This window comes from Schistocerca cancellata, chromosome 7 (assembly GCF_023864275.1).
Source record: "Schistocerca cancellata isolate TAMUIC-IGC-003103 chromosome 7, iqSchCanc2.1, whole genome shotgun sequence".
NCBI classification, from domain to species: domain Eukaryota; kingdom Metazoa; phylum Arthropoda; class Insecta; order Orthoptera; family Acrididae; genus Schistocerca; species Schistocerca cancellata.
The window spans coordinates 260,811,034-260,833,056 of NC_064632.1; the positions used below are offsets into that span (position 1 = coordinate 260,811,034).

At 44.0% G+C, this 22,023-nt stretch overlaps 1 protein-coding gene and 1 pseudogene across 1 annotated transcript in view; one reads left to right on the plus strand and one right to left on the minus strand.

Annotated features, from left to right (window-relative positions):
* The window catches only part of LOC126092724 (pickpocket protein 28-like), a 94,838-nt gene that overhangs the window by 55,120 nt on the left and 17,695 nt on the right, over positions 1-22,023 (plus strand). The window contains exons 8-9 of the mRNA XM_049908448.1: positions 6,425-6,484; positions 8,623-8,809. Coding sequence (XP_049764405.1) covers positions 6,425-6,484; positions 8,623-8,809 — 247 coding nt within the window. The remainder of the gene's footprint in view (positions 1-6,424; positions 6,485-8,622; positions 8,810-22,023) is intronic.
* On the minus strand, positions 2,784-2,898 carry LOC126093795 (5S ribosomal RNA; annotated as a pseudogene).

Here is a 22,023-nt window from a genome sequence, read left to right on the forward strand (position 1 = left end):
ACCACTCAAATATTTGGCGGGCCGGATACCGGGGATGTCCAGCCAGCTAACGCGGGCCAGTTTGCCGGCCCTCGCGGGCCAGTTTCGGCCCGCGGACCGTGGTTTGGAGACCCCGGGTTTAAGGGGTGGCAGGATGCCCTTCCTGTTGCCAAGCCGCTACCGCCAAGAACGGAATACGTGAGTGTCTACCGCAACTGTCTGCTTGCAGTGTTGCTCGTGTGAAAGCGAGGGAAAGTTTTCTAAATGTTTGCGAATCGTATAACTGAGGCGGGGCTTGGATACCAGCCCGATATTCACCGAGTGGAATGGGGGAAACGGCCTAAAAAAACATCCACGCTGGCGGCACTCCGACCCTTGTTAATCCGCCGGGCGGATTCTACCCTATGCCGGACCACCTCCCCGTCCCAGAAGCGGCAAATTAACACGCGTGGCTATCTGGGCTGGATTTCTGTGTGTATATAGTGTTCCATTATGAAATAATGTGTATATAGCATGTGCAGTTTTTGCAGTGTCTGGTGGTGAGAAATGAACGAACAGCATATTACTAGCCTTTTACATTACTAATCGTAGGACGGCCGGAGTGGCCGTGAGGTTCTAGGCGCTACAGTCCGGAACCGAGCGACCGCTACGGTCGCAGGTTCGAATCCTGCCTCGGGCATGGATGTGTGTGATGTCCTTAGGTTAGTTATGTTTAATTAGTTCTAAGTTCTAGGCGACTGATGACCTCAGAAGTTAAGTCGCATAGTGCTCAGAGCCATTTGAACCATTTGAACTAATCGTAAATAACTGCTTTGAAAAACAGTATCGTACACGAGGGGTAAATCAGACGAGGTAGAACTGCTCTAAAAAGACTGGCCTTGTACTCGGAGGGATGGAGGTTCCAGTCTTCATCCGGCCATTCTGAGTTAGGTTTACAGTAGTTTACTTCAGACAAATGGTGGGATGGTTCCTACTACCGGTCACATAACTAGACCTGCAAGTATGTAAATTCCTGTATATATTAACTACATTATTTGCGTTGTTCTTAAATTGTAATACCGTAACACGTCCAGTAACCTCGTAAAAGTAATCCACGAATAAAAAAAATTAATACTTGTACTACTCCCACAAGTAAGTCCGAAGCATACAGCGATTGATCTATGAAGCACGGTACTGTAATCACAAATATACGTGGGCTGTGGCACGGTTTCGCGGTGGTCAGCCAAGTGGACCAAGCGACGTCGCAAGTTTGGCCGCCTACGGAATGCGTTTCGCTGTGGGCAGGGTTGCAAGTACGACACACTACGGGACGAGGCTTTATTCGAGTGCCATACTCAGTGTGCTCTCTGAACCGAAGCTGCCAGTGAAGAACGGGGAACAACCTGAGAGTGGGGCTGATTCTGTTTGGTAAACCACTTAGGTGTATATTGAATATACACTGAAGTGCCAAAGAAACTGGTATACGCATGCGTATTCAAATACAGATGTATGTCAACAGGCATAATACGGCCCTGCAGTCGGCAACGCCTGTATAAGCCAAGTGTCTGGCGCAGTTGTTAGATCGGTTACTGCTGCTACAATGGCACGTTATCAAGATATAAGTGAGTTTCAACGTGGTGTTATAGTCGGCGCACGAGAGATGGGACACAGCATTTCCGAGGTAGTGATGAAGAGGCGATGTTCCCGTATGATCATTTCAAGAGCGAACCGTGAATATCAGGAATCCGGTAAAACATCAAATCTCCGACATCGCTGTGGCCGGAAGAATGTCCTGCAAGAGCGTGACAAACGACGATAGAAGAGAAGTGCAACTCTTCCGCAAATTACTGCAGATTTCAGTGCTGGACCAACAACAAGTGTCAGTGTGCGAACTGTTCAACGAAACATCATCGATATGGGCTTTCGGAGCCGAAGGCCCACTTTTGTACCTTTGATGACTGCACGACACACAGCCTTAAGCCTCGCCTGGGCGTGTCAACACCGACAATCGACTGTTGACGACTGGAAACATATTGCCTCGTCGGACGAGTCTCGTTTCAAATTGTATCGAGCGAATGAACGTGCACGGGTATGGAGACAGGCTCATGAATCCATGGACACTGCATGTTAGCAGGGGACTGTTCAAGCTGGTGGAGGCTCTGTAATGGTGTGGGGCGTGTGCAGTTGGAATGATATGGGTCCCCTGATACGTCTAGATACGACTCTGACAGGCGACACGTACGTAAGCATCCTGTCTGATCACCTGCATCCATTCATGTCCATTGTTCTTTCAGACGGACTTGGCGAATTCCAGCAGGACACTGCTAAAGAGTGGCTCCAGAAACATTCCTGTGTGTTAAAACACTTCCGCTGCCTAGCAAACTCCATAGAATGAACAATATTGAGTATATCTGGGATGCCTTGCAATGTGCTGTTCAGAAGACATCTCTAACCCCTAGTAAACTTACCGATTAATGGGCAGTCCTGCAGGATTCATGGTGTCAGTTGTTTATTGGTATTCTGAAAATTCGTATGTCGCATATCGAAATCAAAGTCTGCATAGATCAGCCATGTTGTGAAATACGCGAAAGTTCATTTAATTTTTGCTACACTCAAACTCCTCCCGAACAGGCCATGAAGGCCCAAACGTACTGACCGGCCGCCGTGTCATCCTCAGCCCACAGGTGTCACTGGATGCAGATATGGAGGGCCATGTGGTCAGCACACCGCTCTCCCTGCCGTAGGTCAGTTTACGAGACCGGAGCCGCTACTTCTCAAACAAGTAGCTCCTCAGTTTGCCTCACAAGGGCTGAGTGCCCCCCGCTTGCCAACAGCACTCTGCTGACCGGGTCACCCATCCGAGTGCTAGCCCAGCCCGACAGCGCTTAACTTCGGTGATCTGACGGGGACCGGTGTTACCACTGCGGCAAGGCCGTTGGCTTGATGTTTGTTGCTTGTAAAATATTTAGTGTTACAGCGTACACTTCCGGCCTGACTCGTCGAAATCGTCTTCTGGAAAAAAGAATATTACTTTTGGTCAGCGCGTCAATGATATAGATGCAAATGATTTTTTTATTGACATTTGTCCCTCCCGTTACTACTTCGTGGATTCGCACATTTGTATATCTGATCTGATTCGTATTTCAAGAACATGAGGTGCTAAAATACGTCTGGCGTTTGTAATTTGCTCTGCTTCGGCGAACGAAGTTGTTGTGATAGTAAGAGCATGAGCTAGTTGCCTTGGAAAAATACACTACTGGCCATTAAAATTGGTACACCAAGAAGAAATGCTGATAATAAACGGGTAGTCATTGGACAAATATATTATACTAGAACTGACATGTGATTACATTTTCACGCAATTCGGGTGCATAGATCCTGAGAAATCAGTACCCAGAAGAACCACCTCTGGTCATAATATCGGCCTTGATACGCCTGGGCATTGAGTCAAACAGAACTTGGATGGCCTGTACAGGTACAGCAGACCACGCAGCTTCAACACGATACCACAGTTCATAAAGAGTAGTGACTGGCGAATTGTGACGAGCCAGTTGCTCGGCCACCATTGACCAGACGTTTTCAATTGGTGAGAGATCTGGAGAATGTGCTGGCCAGGAAGCAGTCGAACATTTTCTGTATCCAGAAAGGCCCGTACAGGACCTGCAGCATGTGGTCGTGCATTATCCTGCTGAAATGAATGGTTCCTCAAGGATCGAATGAAGGATAGATCCACGGGTCCTAACACATCTGAAATGTAGCGTCCACTGTTCAAAGTGCCGTCAATGCGAACACGAGGTGACCGAGACGTGTAAACAATGGCACCCCATACCACCACTCTGGGTGATATGCCAGTATGGTGATGACGACTACATGCTTCTAATGTGCGTTCACCGCGATGTCGCCAAACACGGATACGACCATCAGATGCTGTAAACAGAACCTGGATTCATCCGAAAAAATGGGGTTTTGCCGTTCGAGCACCCAGGTTTATCGTTGAATACACCATCGCAGGCGCTCCTGTCTGTGATGCAGCGTCAAGGGTAACCGCAGCCATGGTCTCCGAGCTGATAGACAATGCTCCTGCAAACGTCGTCGAACTGTTCGTGCAGATGATTGTTGTCTTGCAAACGTCGCCATGTGTTGACTCAGGGATCGAGACGTGGCTGCACGATCCGTTCCAGCCATGCGGATAAGATGCCTGTCATCTCCACTGCTAGTGATACGAGGCCGTTGGGATCCAGCAGGCGTTGTATTACCCTCCTGAACCTACCGATTCCATGTTCTGCTAACAGTCGTTGCATCTTGACCAACGCGAGCAGCAATGTCGAGATACGATAAACCGCAATCGCGATAGGCTACAATCCGACCTTTATCAAAGTCGGAAACGCGATGGTTAGGCATTTCTCCTCCTCACACGAGGCATCACAACAACGTTTCACCAGGCAACGCCGGTCAACTGCTATTTGTGTATGAGAAATCGGTTGGAAACTTTCCTCATGTCAGCTCGTTGCAGATGTCGTCACCGGCGCCAACCTTGTGTGAATGCTCTGAAAAGCTAATCATTTGCATATCACAGCATCTTCTTCCTGTCGGTTAAATTTTGCGTCCGTAGCACGTCATCTTCGTGGTGTAGCAATTTTAATGGCCAGTAGAGTAAAAAAAAAAAAGAATGTAAGTCAGGCAGATGGCGAAATAATCTTCAGATCATACACACATCAAAAACGTTTTGCATCACCCCAGTTCCCAGAACTCCTGTAGATAGACACTGACTGTGGATATTGTATCACAGATACAGTCCCTTTGACTGTTCAGAGATGTCACTAAACCCGCCCAAAGATGTAAACAACCATACATGAGCAGCGCCTATTAGACGGAGGCCGCGCGGTTTGGCCGTGTGGTTTGAGGCGTCATGTCACGGACTGTGCGGCCCCTCCCGCAGGAGGTTGGAGTCCTCCCTCGGGCATGTGTGTGTGTGTGTGTGTGTGTGTGTTATTCTTAGCGTAGGTTAGTTTAAGTTATTTTAAGTAGTGCGTAAGTCTAGGGACCGATGACCTAAGCAGTTTGGTCCCTTAGGAATTCACACACATTTGAACATTTTTGAACATTAGACGGACGGGGTCCGACAGCCGATCAGTTCCAGTCTTTCCACCAGGAAGAAGGTGCACGGTTCCTGTTGTATGTAGTTAAACCATGCCTAGACGGTCAATACCGGCTCTCAACAGGGGAGGTGTCCAGGCGTCTCTGAGTGAACCAAAGCGATGTTGTTCGGACATGGAGGAGATACAGAGACACAGGAACTGTCGATGACATGCCTCGCTCAGGCCGCCCAAGGCTACTACTGCTGTGGATGACCGCTATCTACGGATTATGGCTCGGAGGAACGCTGACAGCAACGCCACCCTGCTGAATAATGAATGCTTTTCGTGCAGCCACAGGACGTCGTGTTACGACTCAAACTCTGCGCAATAGGCTCGATGATGCGTAACTTCACTCCCGACGTCCATGGCAAGGTCCATCTTTGCAACCACGACATCATGCAGCGCGGTACTAATGGGCCCAACAACATGCCGAATGGACCGCTCAGGATTGGCATCACGTTCTCTTCACCGATGAGTGTCGCATATGTCTTCAACCAAGACAATCGTCGGAGATGTATTTGGTGGCAACCCGGTCAGGCTGAACGCCTTAGACACACTGTCCAGCGAGTGCAACAAGGTGGAGGTTCCCTGATGTTATGGGTGGCATTACGTGGGACCGACGTACGCCGCTGGTGGTCATGGAAGTCTCCGATACGTGAATGCCATCCTCCGACCTATAGTGCAACCATATCGGCAGCCTATTTGTGAGGCATTCGTCTTCATGGACGACAATTCGCGCCTCCATCGTGCACATCTTGTGAATGACTTCCGTCAAGATAACGACATTGTTCGTCTAGAGTGACCAGCATTACCAGACATGAAGCCTACCGAACATGCCTGGGATAGATTGAAATGGGCTGTTTATAGACGACGTGACCCACGAAGTACTGTGGGGGATCTACGCCGAATCGCCGTTGAGGTGTGGGACAGTCTGGACCAACAGTGCCTTGATGAACTTGTGGAAAGTATGCCACGACGAATACAGGCAAGCATCAATGCAAGAGGACGTGCTACTAGATATTAGAGGTACCGGTGTGTACAGCAATCTGGACCACCACCTCTGAAGGTCTCGGTGTATGGTGGTACAACGTACAATGTGTGGTTTTCATGAGCAATAAAAAGGGCGGAAATGATGTTTATGTTGATCTCTGTTCCAATTTCGTGTAGAGCTTCCGGAACTCTCGGAACAGAGGTGATACAAAACTTTTTTAATGTGTGTATATTCGGCAAATGCCTTAAGAATGTTAATGTACTGACCACTGCATATGCACGATACTGAACGGACTAGCAATCTGCTGAACAGTAACAGTTTGGTTTTCGTGTTGCAGAAAAAGAAGGAATTCGAGTTTGCGGCCTGCAGGACGCCGCTTGTATCGAGCATCACCAGGGTGAGTTTGTATTGTATTTTCTTTCCTCAAAATGTCATATTAGTATCATACTCATGCGTTCAGATTTCTTGTGTTTTACAGCAATTCTTTCCTTTCTAAAAGTCGAACTGACGAAAAAAGTAAATATCCCTTTGTTATGTAATTATTTTGAGTTCTCCGCTGTTGCCGTTAATCTAAGTTCGAAGCAAACACTCGAACTATATCGAAACGATAGCTTCAGAAGGTAGGCTCATTGTTCATCAACACCTTAATTTTCAACTAATACCAGTTGTTCCTGATGTAACATAACACAGAATTGCTCGAAATTACTCATCTCTTTTCATATCACCGTTTTTATTTATCCAGTCAATTTGTATTGTGCCAAACCCTTTCCAAGTTTCATACATCCATGATTTATAGATGTGCAGACTGAAGCAACGAATGAAAATTTGTACCAAGGCCTGATTTGAGCTCAGGTCTGCTGCTCACAAGGCAGATGCACTAACCACTACGCCACTCGGGCATAATGGCTCAGCAGAACTCCATCGACTACCGTAACATGCCTCCCTACTCAATCCAAATTCCCATCCACGCCTCAACCCATATGGTATTCCCGCTTAACTCGGAGCGCACTGCAGAGGCTCTTCAGCTGCATTGGTTTATCACATCAGCATCGAATGAAACGGGGGATTCTGCCTGAAACCCAGGCATAGGTGCTTTAATCAACTGACTCTGTATCCCTCCAGACCTTTTCAAATCTCAATCATTTATGATGTATGTATATGCAGACTTAAGTGACGAATGAAAATTTGTACGAAAGTCAGGATTCAAAGTACCTACCCCTGGGTTTCGGGCAGGATCCCCCATTTCATTCGCTGCTGAGGTGCTATTCAAATACAGTTGGAGAGCCTTTGCAGTGCTGTTTGAGTTTAGTAGGAATGCCAAGTGGGCCGAGGTGCGTACAGGAATTTGGACTGAGGAGGGAGGCGTGCTAGGCTAGTCTGTACAACTGTGCACAGCCACTGTTCCAGGGCGGCGTAGTGCTCAGCGCAACTGCCTGGTGAGCAGGAGACTTGCGTTCGAATCCTGGGCCTGGCACAGCTTCTCATTTTTCGCTTCAGTCTGCATGTATACATCATGGATGTTCTTACTTACATTTGCTTTATTACCATACTTGGTGTAATTGAAGTTTTTACAATTAACTCCACTTTTAGAAATTATCCCCAGAATTTATTGAATGTCACGATCATGTCTTGTCCGATTGGTTCATTGGAGCTACCATCCAATGTGGGCTATTTACCTCCCGCCGGACGTTCAAGTGCTCCCTCGGGCATGGATGTGTGTGTTGTTCTTAGGATAAGTTAGTTTAAGTTCGTTTAAGTAGTGTGTAAGTCTAGGGACAGATGACCTCAGCAGTTTAGTCTCTGAGGAATTCACACACATTTGAACAATTGTGGGCTATTTATATTCCAGTGTGAGACCCAAAAGTCGTTCTGAAATGCCACAAATGAGGATTTCTCTATCCCTCGTGGGAAAATCTTTTATTGTCAGCTTCCACGCAGCTGTCGTTTCCATCTTCGACCGTCCGGAGATTTTGTACTGGGAGAAGTATACGTTCGGCTATGCCAGTGGTGCGAATTTGAGAGCGCCATCGCATCACTTTCAATAAAGTTCACTTGCTCTTTATGGTAAAACATCTTGCCGTATGGACAGTCCTGCTGTCATGCGACATTACCGTGTCTAAATAGCTACACTGGTATCTGAACTATCCGCAACATGTATAGTGATGACCGACATCTTCTGTGCGCTTTACTGACCCCCTACCCCCTCCTTAAATATGGCTGCGAAGTCCAACGAGATGCGATTTAACACTAAACCCGTGTGCTGCGGTTGCGTGGATCAAATGCTTAGCACCACTCATTGTTACTTTAAGCCAGTCTGTGTCTTTTGCAGCTTCGCAAGATGAAATGGAAGCTGTAGCCTCTCATTGCGTTTTTCAAACCTCCTTTTGCCACCTCGAAGAAAAAGGGGGTGAATTATTGTCGAACAATACAGATAACAACGCTAATGATCAGAATTTTCTTCAGTACTTTGTGCGATCCTCTCAAGTATCTTAGTTTCGACGACTTGGTTTCAGACGTTGTGATGTGTTTTTCCAGGAGAGTTGGCGCGCATGCGATTCCACACGTCAGGTGGAGGCCACGTCGGGAACGGTGGGAGAGGTCGGGAGTCGTCGGACCCAGCCGCCAGCTGCGTGTGCCTGCCCCAGTGCTCCGACAAGTTCTACTCGGCCACCGCCGAGAAGGTCGCTCTCAGCCCGCAGCTCTTCAACTCGTCCCTCGTCCTGTGAGTCTGCACGTGAGCCGTGCACGGCTCGCGTTCGTGCCATTTATCGTTTGTCATCTTCTACTACGGTACTGCCGCCTCGTTTTCTTATTCCATTTACTGGCGTCACTAACTTCCTGCCTTACTTGCCTGTGAGTGGCAGCAGCAGTGCGTATCGATAGTGCACTGTCGTACCATCTCTGGAGCGACCGATAGTATTTGCGGGCCGTCGTGCGTCTGGAAGTCGGTTGGAGACGGACCAGCAGTGCAGTCGGGATTAGAGTCCTGCATGACCGAGTAAGCGAGCACAAAATACGAGGTGGGGCGAGCACACCCTAACTGGATAGGCTACCCGCACTAGTTCTTGTGACCGAGCATAGAAGCCGTGACCGAATACGTAGCACATTACACGTGTTATTATCCGTGTGACACTGCAGCCAGTACGGGCTTCTTATTTGTGGTGTGTCTCTGTAATCATGCAGCGCGAGGAAGCCAGTGTAGTAAGACGTAAGATTGAAACCAATGTTTACACATTAAAGAAACGGGAAGGTCTAAAAAGCCATGTATGGAGTACATTTCTTTTGGTTGTAGACGAAAACAGTGCGTCTACTGGGTACGTATCGTGCATAAACTACTCCACTTTATTGTTTTCCCAGTCGGGAACCACTCATTTAAAGAAACACAGTTGCAAGAAACCTCACAAAGATCGTTTCTTTGGCCGTCCTTCCGTTATCTTAATATGCTTGAAATAAGTGAAAAGCAGGAAATTCTTAACTATGTGCGACAAATGTGTGCTACGTACGCAGGTACAACATTCAATCATTAACATAATCGTTTTTGCATAGTTAGTGGAAAGTGTATTATAGAGAAACGGGAATGTTGTGACTCGTATAATATTTCATTAACGTAAAACACCTCGTTTTTATGGGAACGGGGGTCGGGTTGTTTGGGGGGAGAGACCAAACAGCGAGGTCATCGGTCTCTTACGGGAATGTTTCTAAGATTTCCACATCAGTTCTGTATTACTTGTCTCTTTTGTTTATTATCATAGATCCTTCAAGTACTGCGTCATCACCACCCAGAAAGAGAGATCGTTTCAAGGAATGGAGGAACAACAGATCATCCGCAGCAGATGAAGTAGATCTGTACATTTTAATGCACCCCGGAGATGATGATGACATCTTAAAGTGGTGGAGCAGACATGAAACAGATCTGCCAGGTTTGGCTGCAGTTGCAAGACGTATTTTATGTATCCCAGCAACAAGCGCACCTAGTGAAAGGTGCTTTAGTAAAGCCGGCATGTTACTAACAAATTGCCGCAGCCAATTAAATCCGGAACGCGTTAGTGATTTCCTGCTGATCAACTATGACTATAATTTTGTTTATGTTGCAAACAATTGAAACGTATGAGAAGTTACGTCTGTAAATGTTTAATGTTCTTTGTATGCTTTCTTTATGAAGATGGTTGTCTTCTAGATTACAGGGAAAGCACTTATTTAATGTTTCCTATAAATGAAAGGAAAAATATCTCTTTTGTTTGGAAATGAGACTCGTTTTCTATCCACGATTGTATTGAAATATCATTTTACTTTCCAGGTGCTTTATGAATTTAGCTGTGTCACGTACCCGTTCTTGGAAATGTTACTTTTGTATTAAAAGAGAGAGAGAGAGAGAGAGAGAGAGAGAGAGAGAGAGAGAGAGAGAGAGAGAGAGACGTTGGATTTGTACAGTACAGTACAGTGCAGCGAGCCGGGGCGAGGCGAGGTGAGACGTCAGCAGTGACCGGTCATGCTCGGTTATCCGCGTGTCCGGAATCCGGACATCAGACATGGGGCGAGTACGTGACCGAGCCGAGTCGTATGGGACCGGACACGAGCTGCTCGGTCCCCCCGTCAACAGGCGAGCCGTGACCGGTCAAACACTGAGCGTTGCAGCACTCTAGTCGGGATGCAGCAGCACGGAAGTTCAGTCGGGCACGGAGCAGCAATCGGGCACCAAGTTGGCAGTCAGTAGCAGGCGGGTCCGCACGGTGCAAGGCGCAGACGGAAGGCCATTGGTCGCTCGGTCGGCCGGTCGGCGGATGGCGACATGTGGACTGCTGAGCACTGGCGAAGGTGGGCTGCCTTTGGTCGTTTGCTCGGCCGGTCGTCTCAGTCGACGATGTCTTGGATCCTCAGGACGAACACCATTTTCCGAGTTGGGATGTGGTTGGACCTTGTTGGTTCGTTGGAACTGAGCAGCGACGCAGTCTCCACAGCGCGAAGCCAGGCCGGGGCTTTTGGCGGCGGGCACGCGCTGTTGCATTTGGAGGCGCTAGCTACGTGAGCGACTTTCCATTTTTTTCCGAAGCAGGATCGTCAAGTAGAGTAATTAGTTACCCGTTCTTAAAACTCGACTGTTGTTTGTTCGTTATTTGTGGATTGCTGTTTTCTCAGCCGGTGACCGGTGTGATAACAAGTCGTGTGTTTGTTGCCTAGAATCTGCAGCCTCCCGTAGTGCCTTGACAGTTGTGACTTGTGTTTTTGGTATTCTTTTAAACTTGTCTTCAGTGGTGTTTGATGCCTTAATCTTGATGAGGCCGAGTCTGAAGTTATTGGCATCTTGGCTTACTCTTCAGCGGCTGATATTTTCAGTTATCTGGGCAGTTGGATCTGACGGTTGGAAATCGGTCAGATTGTCGGTCGGTTGTGAACCGTCCCTAGGTCGTGTTGCCTCCCAGTTAAGAGGTTGTCGGTCTGGCTGCCTGTCTCACCTAAGCGTGCGTTAGTGTTATTTCCCAGGCAGACCCTTCGACCCTTCTGAGCGCCGCTCCTGTTTTACATAGTGATTTCCTTTTATTTTTAAGTACTGTGTGTGGCCTTCAGCCGAGATTTAGCTTGTTTAAATTGCATGGCTGTTCTTTTAGGCCTTAAGCCGTAAAATTGTTTTCTGCATGGTGTGTGTGGCCTTCAGTCGAGTTTTAATCTCTCTGAAATTAAAAATTCAAAATCTTGGCCTTGCCCTTAAGTCATAACATTGTTATTCTTTAGTATGAGCAGAGTTTTACATGAAATATTTTAAGCTAAGGGCCTCAGCCTTTTTAAATTGAAAGCTCTTCTTCCTAGGCTTTAACCCGTTAAATTGTTTTGTTGATATGCGGCCTTCAGCTGAGTTTTCAGTTTATTTAGAATTAACATTGAAAATCTTTGTTTTGGCCTTAAACCGTAACACTGTTCTTGCTTAATGTGTGGCCTTCACCTGAGTTCTATGAGAGAGATTTAAGCTAAGGCCTTCAGCCTATTTTTATTGAAGTAAAAGAAGTGAAACTTCCAGAAGAACTACTGTACCTCAGTTCCTTGCTTAGGCATCGGGCCTTGGATTTTCGTATGTGGCCTTCAGCCGATTCAAATTAAATCTAAGGAGCTCTTACGTTAAAACCTTGAGAGTTTTTTAATTATTGCTTATGATATTGTGTGTTTTAACTAATAAAATTTATATGTTGAGTGTAACTGGCAGCACCTTATTTTGGCCCCTTTGCACGCCCGCTCTGTCCTGCTAGATCAGAGATTTCAATAATTGTATGATTTTTATACATACACTGCCGGAAAAAAGTAGTACTTCCTTTCAGAGGTTTCTAATTCACTCTAAATTTATTGTTGCAACAGAGCATATGGAGTTCATGAAATGATTACATTTACAAATCGATAGCATAAGCTGTTATGAGGTACCAGGTATCGACCCAAGCTGCAAGACCCATATTAATACATGGTGTACCCTCCACGGGCGGCAATGCAGGTGCTGATTCTGGGATCCAGTCGATCGTACAGATGGTGAATACCTTCCTGGGATACGTTATGCCACGCCTGCTCAAACTGACGACGTTGTTCTGTAAGAGTTGTTAGTTGACGTCTCGCACGAGTCACTTCTTGTCCCAATATATGTCCCACGTGTTCAACTGGGGACAAGTCCTGAGGTCGTGCTGGTCAGGGAAGCTTCTGACGCCTTCAGAGCAGATTGAGTTTCAGTAGAAGTGTGTGAGCGAGCATTATCCTGTTGGAACAACTCATAATGTTCCTGTTGCAAGAATGACAAACGAACCGGTCCAACAACATTCGAGGGCTGGTTAGCGTCCCTCCAGAAGCAGCAAAGGTGAACAAGAGTTATAACTTTTCGCACCGTAGACCGTAAGGCTTGGGGTGGGCCAGTGTGTTGGAGGAAAGCATTCTACGAGACAGCGTTCGCCAGGCCTACGTCGTGCACGCAAACGAACATCGCTTGTGTGCAGGCAGAATCTGCTTTCATCGCTGACGACCACGGCGCGCCAGTCCATCTTCCAAGTGACCCTCTGGTAGCACTTGTCGATCCGAACTGTGCACGCCGATGGTGTGGCGCGAGTGGAAGATAGGCTCTAGTTGTGCGTGCCCGTAGTCTCACTGCTAATAACTGGTTCGCAACAGTTAGTGTTTACACGTCTCAGCTCACAAGCAATCTGCCACTGCTGCCCTTACAATACGAAGATCCTGGCAGCCGTCTGTGCTGCGTGGACTCCAGAATCTCGTCTACGGCAGAATGTCCAGACGGCCGTTGATACCAGAACGTCCAACTTGTGCGGCAGTTCTCGGAAAGGACCGTCCCGCTGTTAGGAACGCCACAATTTGAACCCTTCCAAACTAGCTCAGTTGGCTGTAGGAAGAACGAGTGCATCTTTGTGGCGTAGTCGCCTGATAGATTATATTAATAGAATTGATGTTTGTTTGTAATCCGTAACCTTTGTTATATTAGTAATGTTGGTTTGCAATTATTAACGTTTGTTATATTAGTGATTTGTCTGTTTCTTTCTTATGTGTCTGTATTGCCATACGATAAATAATAAAAAGTCGCCTGCTCTCCTCACACGTTCGCAACACAGTCTTCTGGCATTCCCCATTAAAGGGTAGACAATGCTGGCACACTGTTACCTACGCCACTACACTATCTGTTGGCGGACGACGTTGAAACTATTACAGTACATCTACTATCCCCCAGGTGGCATATTCAGTCATCGGATCAGAATCAATATCATCTTTCCAGGTGTGCCAATATTTTTTTGGGGTAGTGTATTTGACGTACAAAATTTACCGTGTTTCCAGTAACTTCGGCTAGAAGAACGAAGGTTCCTTTCGAAGGTACCCACCACTTCTAGCACTTTACGGAAACCGTTCTCGTTTTGGTGCGTCAGAGAACTATCGGGATCTTTTCGATTATTAGTTTCCTACCTTTCCTGTGCTCATCATTTTATTGCGATGCTCGCTTTTCCTTTTTTCTGACCTTGTTCCTTGTTTCGTGTTTTAAGACTCCTCTTTGTTGATTTCATTTTCTTCTTAGTTGAAGACTGGAAATGGGAAACGCTGAAAGTGCCAAAATTCGATATTTTCGTCTTTTTTTTTCTAAACCCCTGAATGTGTCACGGTTAATAACTTGAGGTAGGTTGGAAGTACCAGAGAAGCGTTCGCGTTCTTCAAAGTACCCCCACTGCGTTTAGTAGTGTTAAGTTCATTCGTTCGTGACATTAGGAACGCCTTATGTGTCGAGGGTGTCTGACCGTGGTGGTAAACATGTTGTAACGTGTTTCTCGCTTGCTTTCCTATGAGCAACAAGCAGTAGTTCATTTAACTTCATTCCAGTTATCTTTTACTTGTATCTTTTGTGTCCAGTTCTTTATGATGGAAAAGAAAGGCAAGATTAGAAACACAGAGAATCATAATGAGTTAAGAAACCAACGAAGCCGCATGTAAGAAAGAAATGGCCGCTTTTTCTCAGAAAGAACCACGATAAAATTATGTAAGTTCAAACTGTTAAAATTTAACTACATACTGGACAGCGTAATGAAATAAAATTTCGTGTGATTTTGGGTTCAAAGTGAATGATCTTCCCGTACTAGGAAATATTCCTCATTTTCCATTAACCAACAAATTAATTACTGAAAAAAGAAAGACCTATTAGCCACGGTCGATTTTCTTGATGTGAAATGACAGGGAATTGTATTTTTCGCTGTGCCAGTGCTCTGTATTCTTTATCGCTGCTCAGAAAATAAATGAGGTGATGCTGTGGACATTCAGTGATTCCTTGGAAGGGAAGCATGGCAGTTACATCTTTACCTAAACTTCCGTTTCTTATATTTTTTAATTATAAACGGATTACACTTCTCCGACACATTTTCTGTCAGACGTTACAAATGATGTGAAACAATCATAATTTACATTCCTTCGAATAAAAATGTTTGTGATGTGACTCTTTCTTGGCTTTTTCCTGTTTTATTACATTTGGACATTTATTTCTATGAAACAATTTGTTCTTGATCTATTCGTTGGTGGTTTTCCTACTTTAGGCTACTCATCTTGAGGTCACAGGTGTCGTATCCGTTTCTGTTTACAAATTTGTCCTTGGGTGGGACCCCCCTTGAGCAAAAACAATTTTCTCTTCTTTTACCCAGACAAATTTTGGTGATGTAACTGCATTATCAGCGGGATTTTACTTCCTTCCTGTTAAACAATACGAAAAATGCTTTTACGACCCGTACAAATATAAACTGAATTTCTTATGCGAGTATTCATAACTTATAAAACAGACAAGACTTTTTATATATACTGTGGTTCTTGAGGTTTTTAATGTTTTAATTTACAGTTGTTTTCCTTTTACGGTTTGTCATCTGTAGTCATATACAACTTAGTGTACACAAGTTATTTACAAAGAAAATTTACGAGTGGAGATGTAATGATAGGCATTACATGAATTAGTTCTGTGTTGAAGACTGTATGTTTGTATGTGTGTGGCTGTTTTTGTGTCTGTATATGCAAATATTTCACTTACTTTTTTTGCTAACATAGTTTTGTAAACAGTGACAGTGAAAGTAAAAATTGTAGTTTTTCTCAGTAAAGATAAAGAAATTGCAAAAAATTAATTCTTAAAAGAAAGGTTTTTCCAGCTATTCCAAGGTACAACGTGGTCATGTACATAGAAAGAGATATTCTGTTCAAGTTTAAAGACGTTGCACTCGAGATAATCATGTCAGTACCACATTTAATTGTCTACACGTTACATTATTAGTCTACTACACACAATTAATCAGTAAGCGAAATAAAATTATGTGGAAGTATATCAAAAACCAGTTACAAGTCGAAAAACGTTTTAAAATAGAAGTTGTTGGCAACTAAAACAGAAATTTCCACTTTCGAGAACGTTTTTAAGACATTAAAGAAGTCAGTTCATTTGAAAACGTCACTTGTTCCACGGTAGAAGACATTTCGTTTCGAGATGCAAGTCGTGCATGACTGACGAAGTATGACTTAACTGTCCACACGCTATGTAACTAGTTATAAAAATATGCAGAATGTTACTCATTACTAAAACTCCGTAACGGAAGAATTAAAAGTATCCTCCAAATAAATTTAATATATTACACAGCACCAGAACATATAGGATTCGTAATAATCGCAAACGCAACCTGATGTCTGACAAGAACAAAAGTAGTAGAATAAGCTGGAAACTCCTTATGGCACCGATCAGGAAACGTCATGTGTTCTTAGGTACACTGTCTTCCAGGTACGACAATCTCTCTATTGTGAATATTAGTAGTTGTACTTCAGTGTCTTGGGTACACTCGGATTTCTTTCACGTATGAAGATTTCTCTCCGTTAGGAATAACGTGCTGAGACCTCTTCAAGCCGATCACAAAATTCGTTTGTTGTTCCGTACGCTCATATTTCTTTCATTATTCGGCGGCTCTGAACCGAACGCCTTCCGTCAGTCAAGGAACACGGCGTCAAGCTGGGCGCATGTACCTGTTGCTTTCTGGATCTCGTGGACGAACAGATGGAGCTAGGTTTCACTCGATGGTCGTTTCCGGAATTCATGTTGATTTCTACAGAGGAGATTTTCAATCGTCAGAAACATCACATAACACGCGAGCATAAGACGTATTCTAAAATTCGACAACAGAATGACGCCTGTGACAGGAGTCACATGTATATTTCTGCGTCTGTTTAACGGTATTGCTCCGTGTACTTTTCCCATCAGTAGAAGCGTTTCGTTCTCCCAACGACCGAGGACCTACAGCAGACTGTTGCTAGAATACGAGGAAGTTGTTTCGCACACTCTATGTAGAATCGTATCGAAATGCCATCAGTTCCCGTCGTCTCTCCTATGGCAAGCGATTTCAGCTGATATTTGCTCACGCAGTTACTTATTTCGACATCTGCAATTTTGACATTCGTGCGATGACTGAGAAGTGAAACCGCAGTACTCTCTTCCCCCGAAAAATGATTTTGGAAAAAAGGAATTCAGTACTTCGGGCTTCACTCTGTCAGCCTCTGTTTCCATGCCGTTATGTTCACGGAGAAGTTGGACAGATCACTTGTTTAATGATTTAACTTAAGACCAAAATCAGTTAGGATTTTCGGACAGGTCAACAGACAGAATTTTATTTTCGAATCTGTTTTAGGCCTCACGCACGGCTCTCCATCCACTAATTACGTGTTTTCGTAGTTTCGTGTATCCATGAGGTTTTGGTTACGTTTAAATCTGCGTTGAAGCTCTCTTTGCTTTCGGAGTAGCCTTCTAACACGGCTGCCGAACCATAGCGGTTCATCCCCACCCCTCCCAATTTTGCTCGGCGCACACCTGTCTAAGGTGTCAAGTCAATACTCTTCAACTTTGTCCATTTATACACATTATTTTCAGCCTCAGAGAAGAATGTTTCGCTCTGATTGCTCAGGTTAACTGTAATGTCTTTCTCGGTCTTCTTCTGGTTTCATACGGATTTCTGGTGAATGTTATTGAAAGTGGCCTGTTCTCCGGCATCCAGGCTTAACGCGCAGCTCAGTGTAGCCACATGTCCATTACTCGGCCGATACTATCGTATTTCCTTATTCTCCATTCCAGTAGGTTTTCGTTCACATTGGGTCGATGATTTTCACTTGATCCAGTACTAAAAGTCTCTCATCGACTTCCTAATGAGTAACCTCAGATCCGTAACGCAAAACAGACATAGTGACTGACTGATAGAAACAGGTTTTGAGGAGACGGATCTTTATTTATTTATTTGTTTCAGAGACTGCTAGAAAACACACGGACTTTCCACGTTCTTTGAACTACATATACAGGGTTATTACAAATGATTGAAGCGATTTCACAGCTCTACAATAACTTTATTATTTGAGATATTTTCACAATGCTTTGCACACACATACAAAATCTCAAAAAGTTTTTTTAGGCATTCGCAAATGTTCGATATGTGCCCCTTTAGTGATTCGGCAGACATCAAGACGATAATCAAGTTCCTCCCACACTCGGCGCAGCATGTCCCCATCAATGAGTTCGGAAGCATCGTTGATGCGAGCTCGCAGTTCTGGCACGTTTCTTGGTAGAGGAGGTTTAAACACTGAATGTTTCACATAACCCCACAGAAAGAAATCGCCTGAGGTTCAGTCGGGAGAGCATGGAGGCCATGACATGAATTGCTGATCGTGATCTCCACCACGACCGATCCATCGGTTTTCCAATCTCCTGTTTAAGAAATGCCGAACATCGTGATGGAAGTGCGGTGGAGCACCATCCTGTTGAAAGATGAAGTCGGCGCTCTCGGTCTCCAGTTGTGGCATGAGCCAATTTTCCAGCATGTCCAGATACACGTGTCCTGTCGCCATTTTGTCCCACTGTGCTCTCGAGCGCTCTGGCGGCAGAAACCTGAAGTGCGGCTTCAGCCGAACAAAACTTTATGAGTTTTTCTACGTATCTGTAGTGTGTCGTGACCATATGTCAATGAATGGAGCTACAGTGAATTTATGAAATCGCTTCAATCATTTGTAATAGCCCTGTATATTTTGTTATCATTTTTAAGAAGGCTTCCTAAATATTTAAAACTATTTGCTGTTGTAGACAAGCTACAGACGGCTGCTGTCTATAGATTGTGGAGCTGCTAGACTAACTGATCAAAAAATTTTCCTGTTCTTCTTCAGTTTCATGTAGATCCACTTTCAAAGCAAGTTTATAACAGTTTTCCATAAGACTTTTGAAATATTCTGTTGAGGAGATTTTAAGTTCTTCATGATTTGCGTGAAGTGGATGCAACAATTGATTGAATTCTTTTGTGATTCGTTTTCATTACTTTTCTGTCAAGTTATTTCCAAGGTGACATTTAAGACGAAATGGTTTTTTCCTGATTTGACTCCATCGTGAAAACTGAATTTCTTTGCTTGGTCTACAGCAGTCTTCATTCTGTAGGATGCATATATTTGTTACAATATGTTGAATTTTGTGGGGAATTTCCATTTCGTTGACGATATTTATTAATTTTTGGTGATTTTCAGCATTATACAATTTTTGTGATACACGAAAAGAAACTGGAATCTGTATTGAGTTGTATTGTCTATTATCGGCTCGCATGTGATGTTTTATAGAATGTTCTTTTGAAAACAACAATGATAATCTGCAATTAGTTCTGATCTCTTCTGGAGGCACGCGGAAAATGTTTTGAATGTGATCTCCAGAAAGCAACTGGTCTGTAATTGCTACAATTAAAGGCCTCAGTTTTCGTTTGCGTGGGTATTTGACATTTTCCATAAAATTTTTCTTTCTGCAATACGTCAATCGGCTTTTCTATACCCGACAGTGGTGAAGGTTTGACTCCTGATCTGCCGCGTGTGGGCACAGAAATTAAAAAGAAGCTGCCGGTTTTTGCAGTTGAGAACATTAAAGAAAAAATTCACCAACATTTTAGTGATATAGTTCTTAACTGATTAAATTGTACTTTGCGTAATCCCATAGATTTTGCCGGTGTGTTATATGATTATGTTCTTCACGGGTATTCTACCGGATATAATCGTCTTCTATACACGATATTTCGGCAATCCATCTAGCTGAGATACAACCACACCGGTGAAGGATGAACATTACAAATGGCGGCTCCCTTATACCCCGGATCCAGGCCACTGCGCCTGCGCGAGAAACGGAAGAGCTGCCCCCTGCGAAGCGAAGAATTGCAACGCCGCCGGTAGTAGAAACTGGCGAAAGTGATAAATCGCAAATTAAAATGTGGCGGGTCGAAAACCAGACCGTTGTTCTTTTGTATCAGATAAAATAGGGTTCCATATCTTGCTTTAAGGAAAACCTCTCTGTTAATAATGTTATCGGATAATCGTATTTCGATGGATTCCTTGAGTACACAATCCCAGTAACGAGAAGTCGGAGCAATAATTTGCGTCTCTTTAAACGACATGTTATGCCCTTCGTTGAGACAATGTTCGGCGGCGGCCGATTTTTCAGGCTGGAGCAAATGTATGTGACGCTGATGTTCCACACATCGGTTATGAACAGTGCGAATAGTCTGTCCGACTTAGGCCTTTCCACAATGACAGAGAATTTTATAAACTCCAGGCTTTCTCAATCACAAATCATCTTTAACAGGTCCAAACAGGGCTCTAGTCTTGGCCAAAGGGAAAAAAAACTTTTAATATCATATTTCCTGAGAATTCTAGAAATTTTTGAAGAAATACTTCCAGCAGAGGGTAGAAAAGTAAGTGATTTACTAGTATACGGCGCTGGTTCACATCATGGTCCAAACTGAAAAGCACGATTAATTTGATGATCGATATATCCGTTGAACTTGAAGACGGCCTTAAGATGCTCCAGTTCCTGTATCAAATATTCTGAATCAGAAATGGCATTTGCTCTCTTGACCAATGTATGTAGAATTCCTATGCGCTGATGTGCTGGATGACAGCTCTTAGAATAAAGATAGCGGTGCGTATGTGTGGGTTTATAATATACGACGTGTTTTGTGTACTAAAACTTCCAAAAAAGGTAATTTTGCCATCTTTTTCAATTTCCATCGAAAATTTGATGCGTGGTTGAAGACAGTTAAAATGATTTAAAACCGCTTAAGAGCTTCCATTCCATGTGGCCAAACAATGAAAATGTCATCCACGTATCTCCAAAAACAAGTAGGTTGAAGAGAAGACGTCCTGAGTGCAATATCTTCAAAATCTTCCAAAAATGGTTCAAATGGCTCTGAGCACTATGGGGCTTAACTTATGAGGTCATCAGTCCCCTACAACTTAGAACTAATTAAACCTAACTAACCTAAGGACATCACACACATCGATGCCCGAGGCAGGATTCGTACCTGCGACCGCAGCGGTCGTGCGGTTCCAGACTGTAGCGCCTAGAACCACTCGGCTACCCCGGCCGGCCAAAATCTTCCATAAAAAGATTGGCGACAATTCGGGAAAGAGGCCTCCCCATAGCCACGCCGTCAGTTTGTTAGTTTGTTCAAAAAACACGTCATAAAATAAAAAAATATGTCGATGTCAACACAGCTCAGTAGTTTTATCATCCAAAAGTTGGCCAATTAAAAAAAAAGACTCTTCGAAAGATACCTGGGTGAAAAGAGAAACCACATCAAAACTAAGTAAAACTTATATATATATATATATATATATATATATATATATATATATATATATATATATATATATATATATATATATATGAGAATGCTGTTCGATAAATCGCTACGAGTGGCAACAACTGTAAAATATCTAGAAGTATTTTTTTGGTCCCAAATTAAACTAACTGGAAAAGCAATTTCAAGACTAACATTCATTGAAAAAATCTTAGGCAGATATAATTCATCCACAAAAGAATTGACTTAGAGAATAAGTATTTCGATCGATTCTAAAGCATTGCTCTTTCATCTAGGATCGTTATCAGATTGATCTGATATAGCAAATGAAGAAAGTCGAAGGAAGAGCGGTGGTTTTCATCACGGTTTCGATTTAGCAATAGGGAGAGCATTGCAAAGGAATAGGCTCATCTGTACCAAATACCAGGCGATAAAAGGTAAGAGCTGTGTACACAGAAATTCACAAAATTTCTTACGTAACTAGTGGGATACTTGGGTACTGGAGTAGTGCTAGTTAGTGTAAGAAAAACATGAAACTAACGAAAATTATTATTTATTTTGCAAAAATTCTGAGAAATCACAATGGCACTTTTAGTTATGAACTGAACAAGTTATTTCTGTTTTTTTTTCGGGATGTGAAGTTACCTCTTAAGGATAGGATTCGCTAATGAAATTTCTATACAAAGTTTAAGATTGTTATTCACTTGGCAGAATGGCTGAGAGCCACACCTACTCAACTTGAACAATTATCCATTTGAATGTTGCTAGGTACAGTTGAGGCTGTTGCGTGTGAAATGCAGTGAAGTGTACTGTTGTG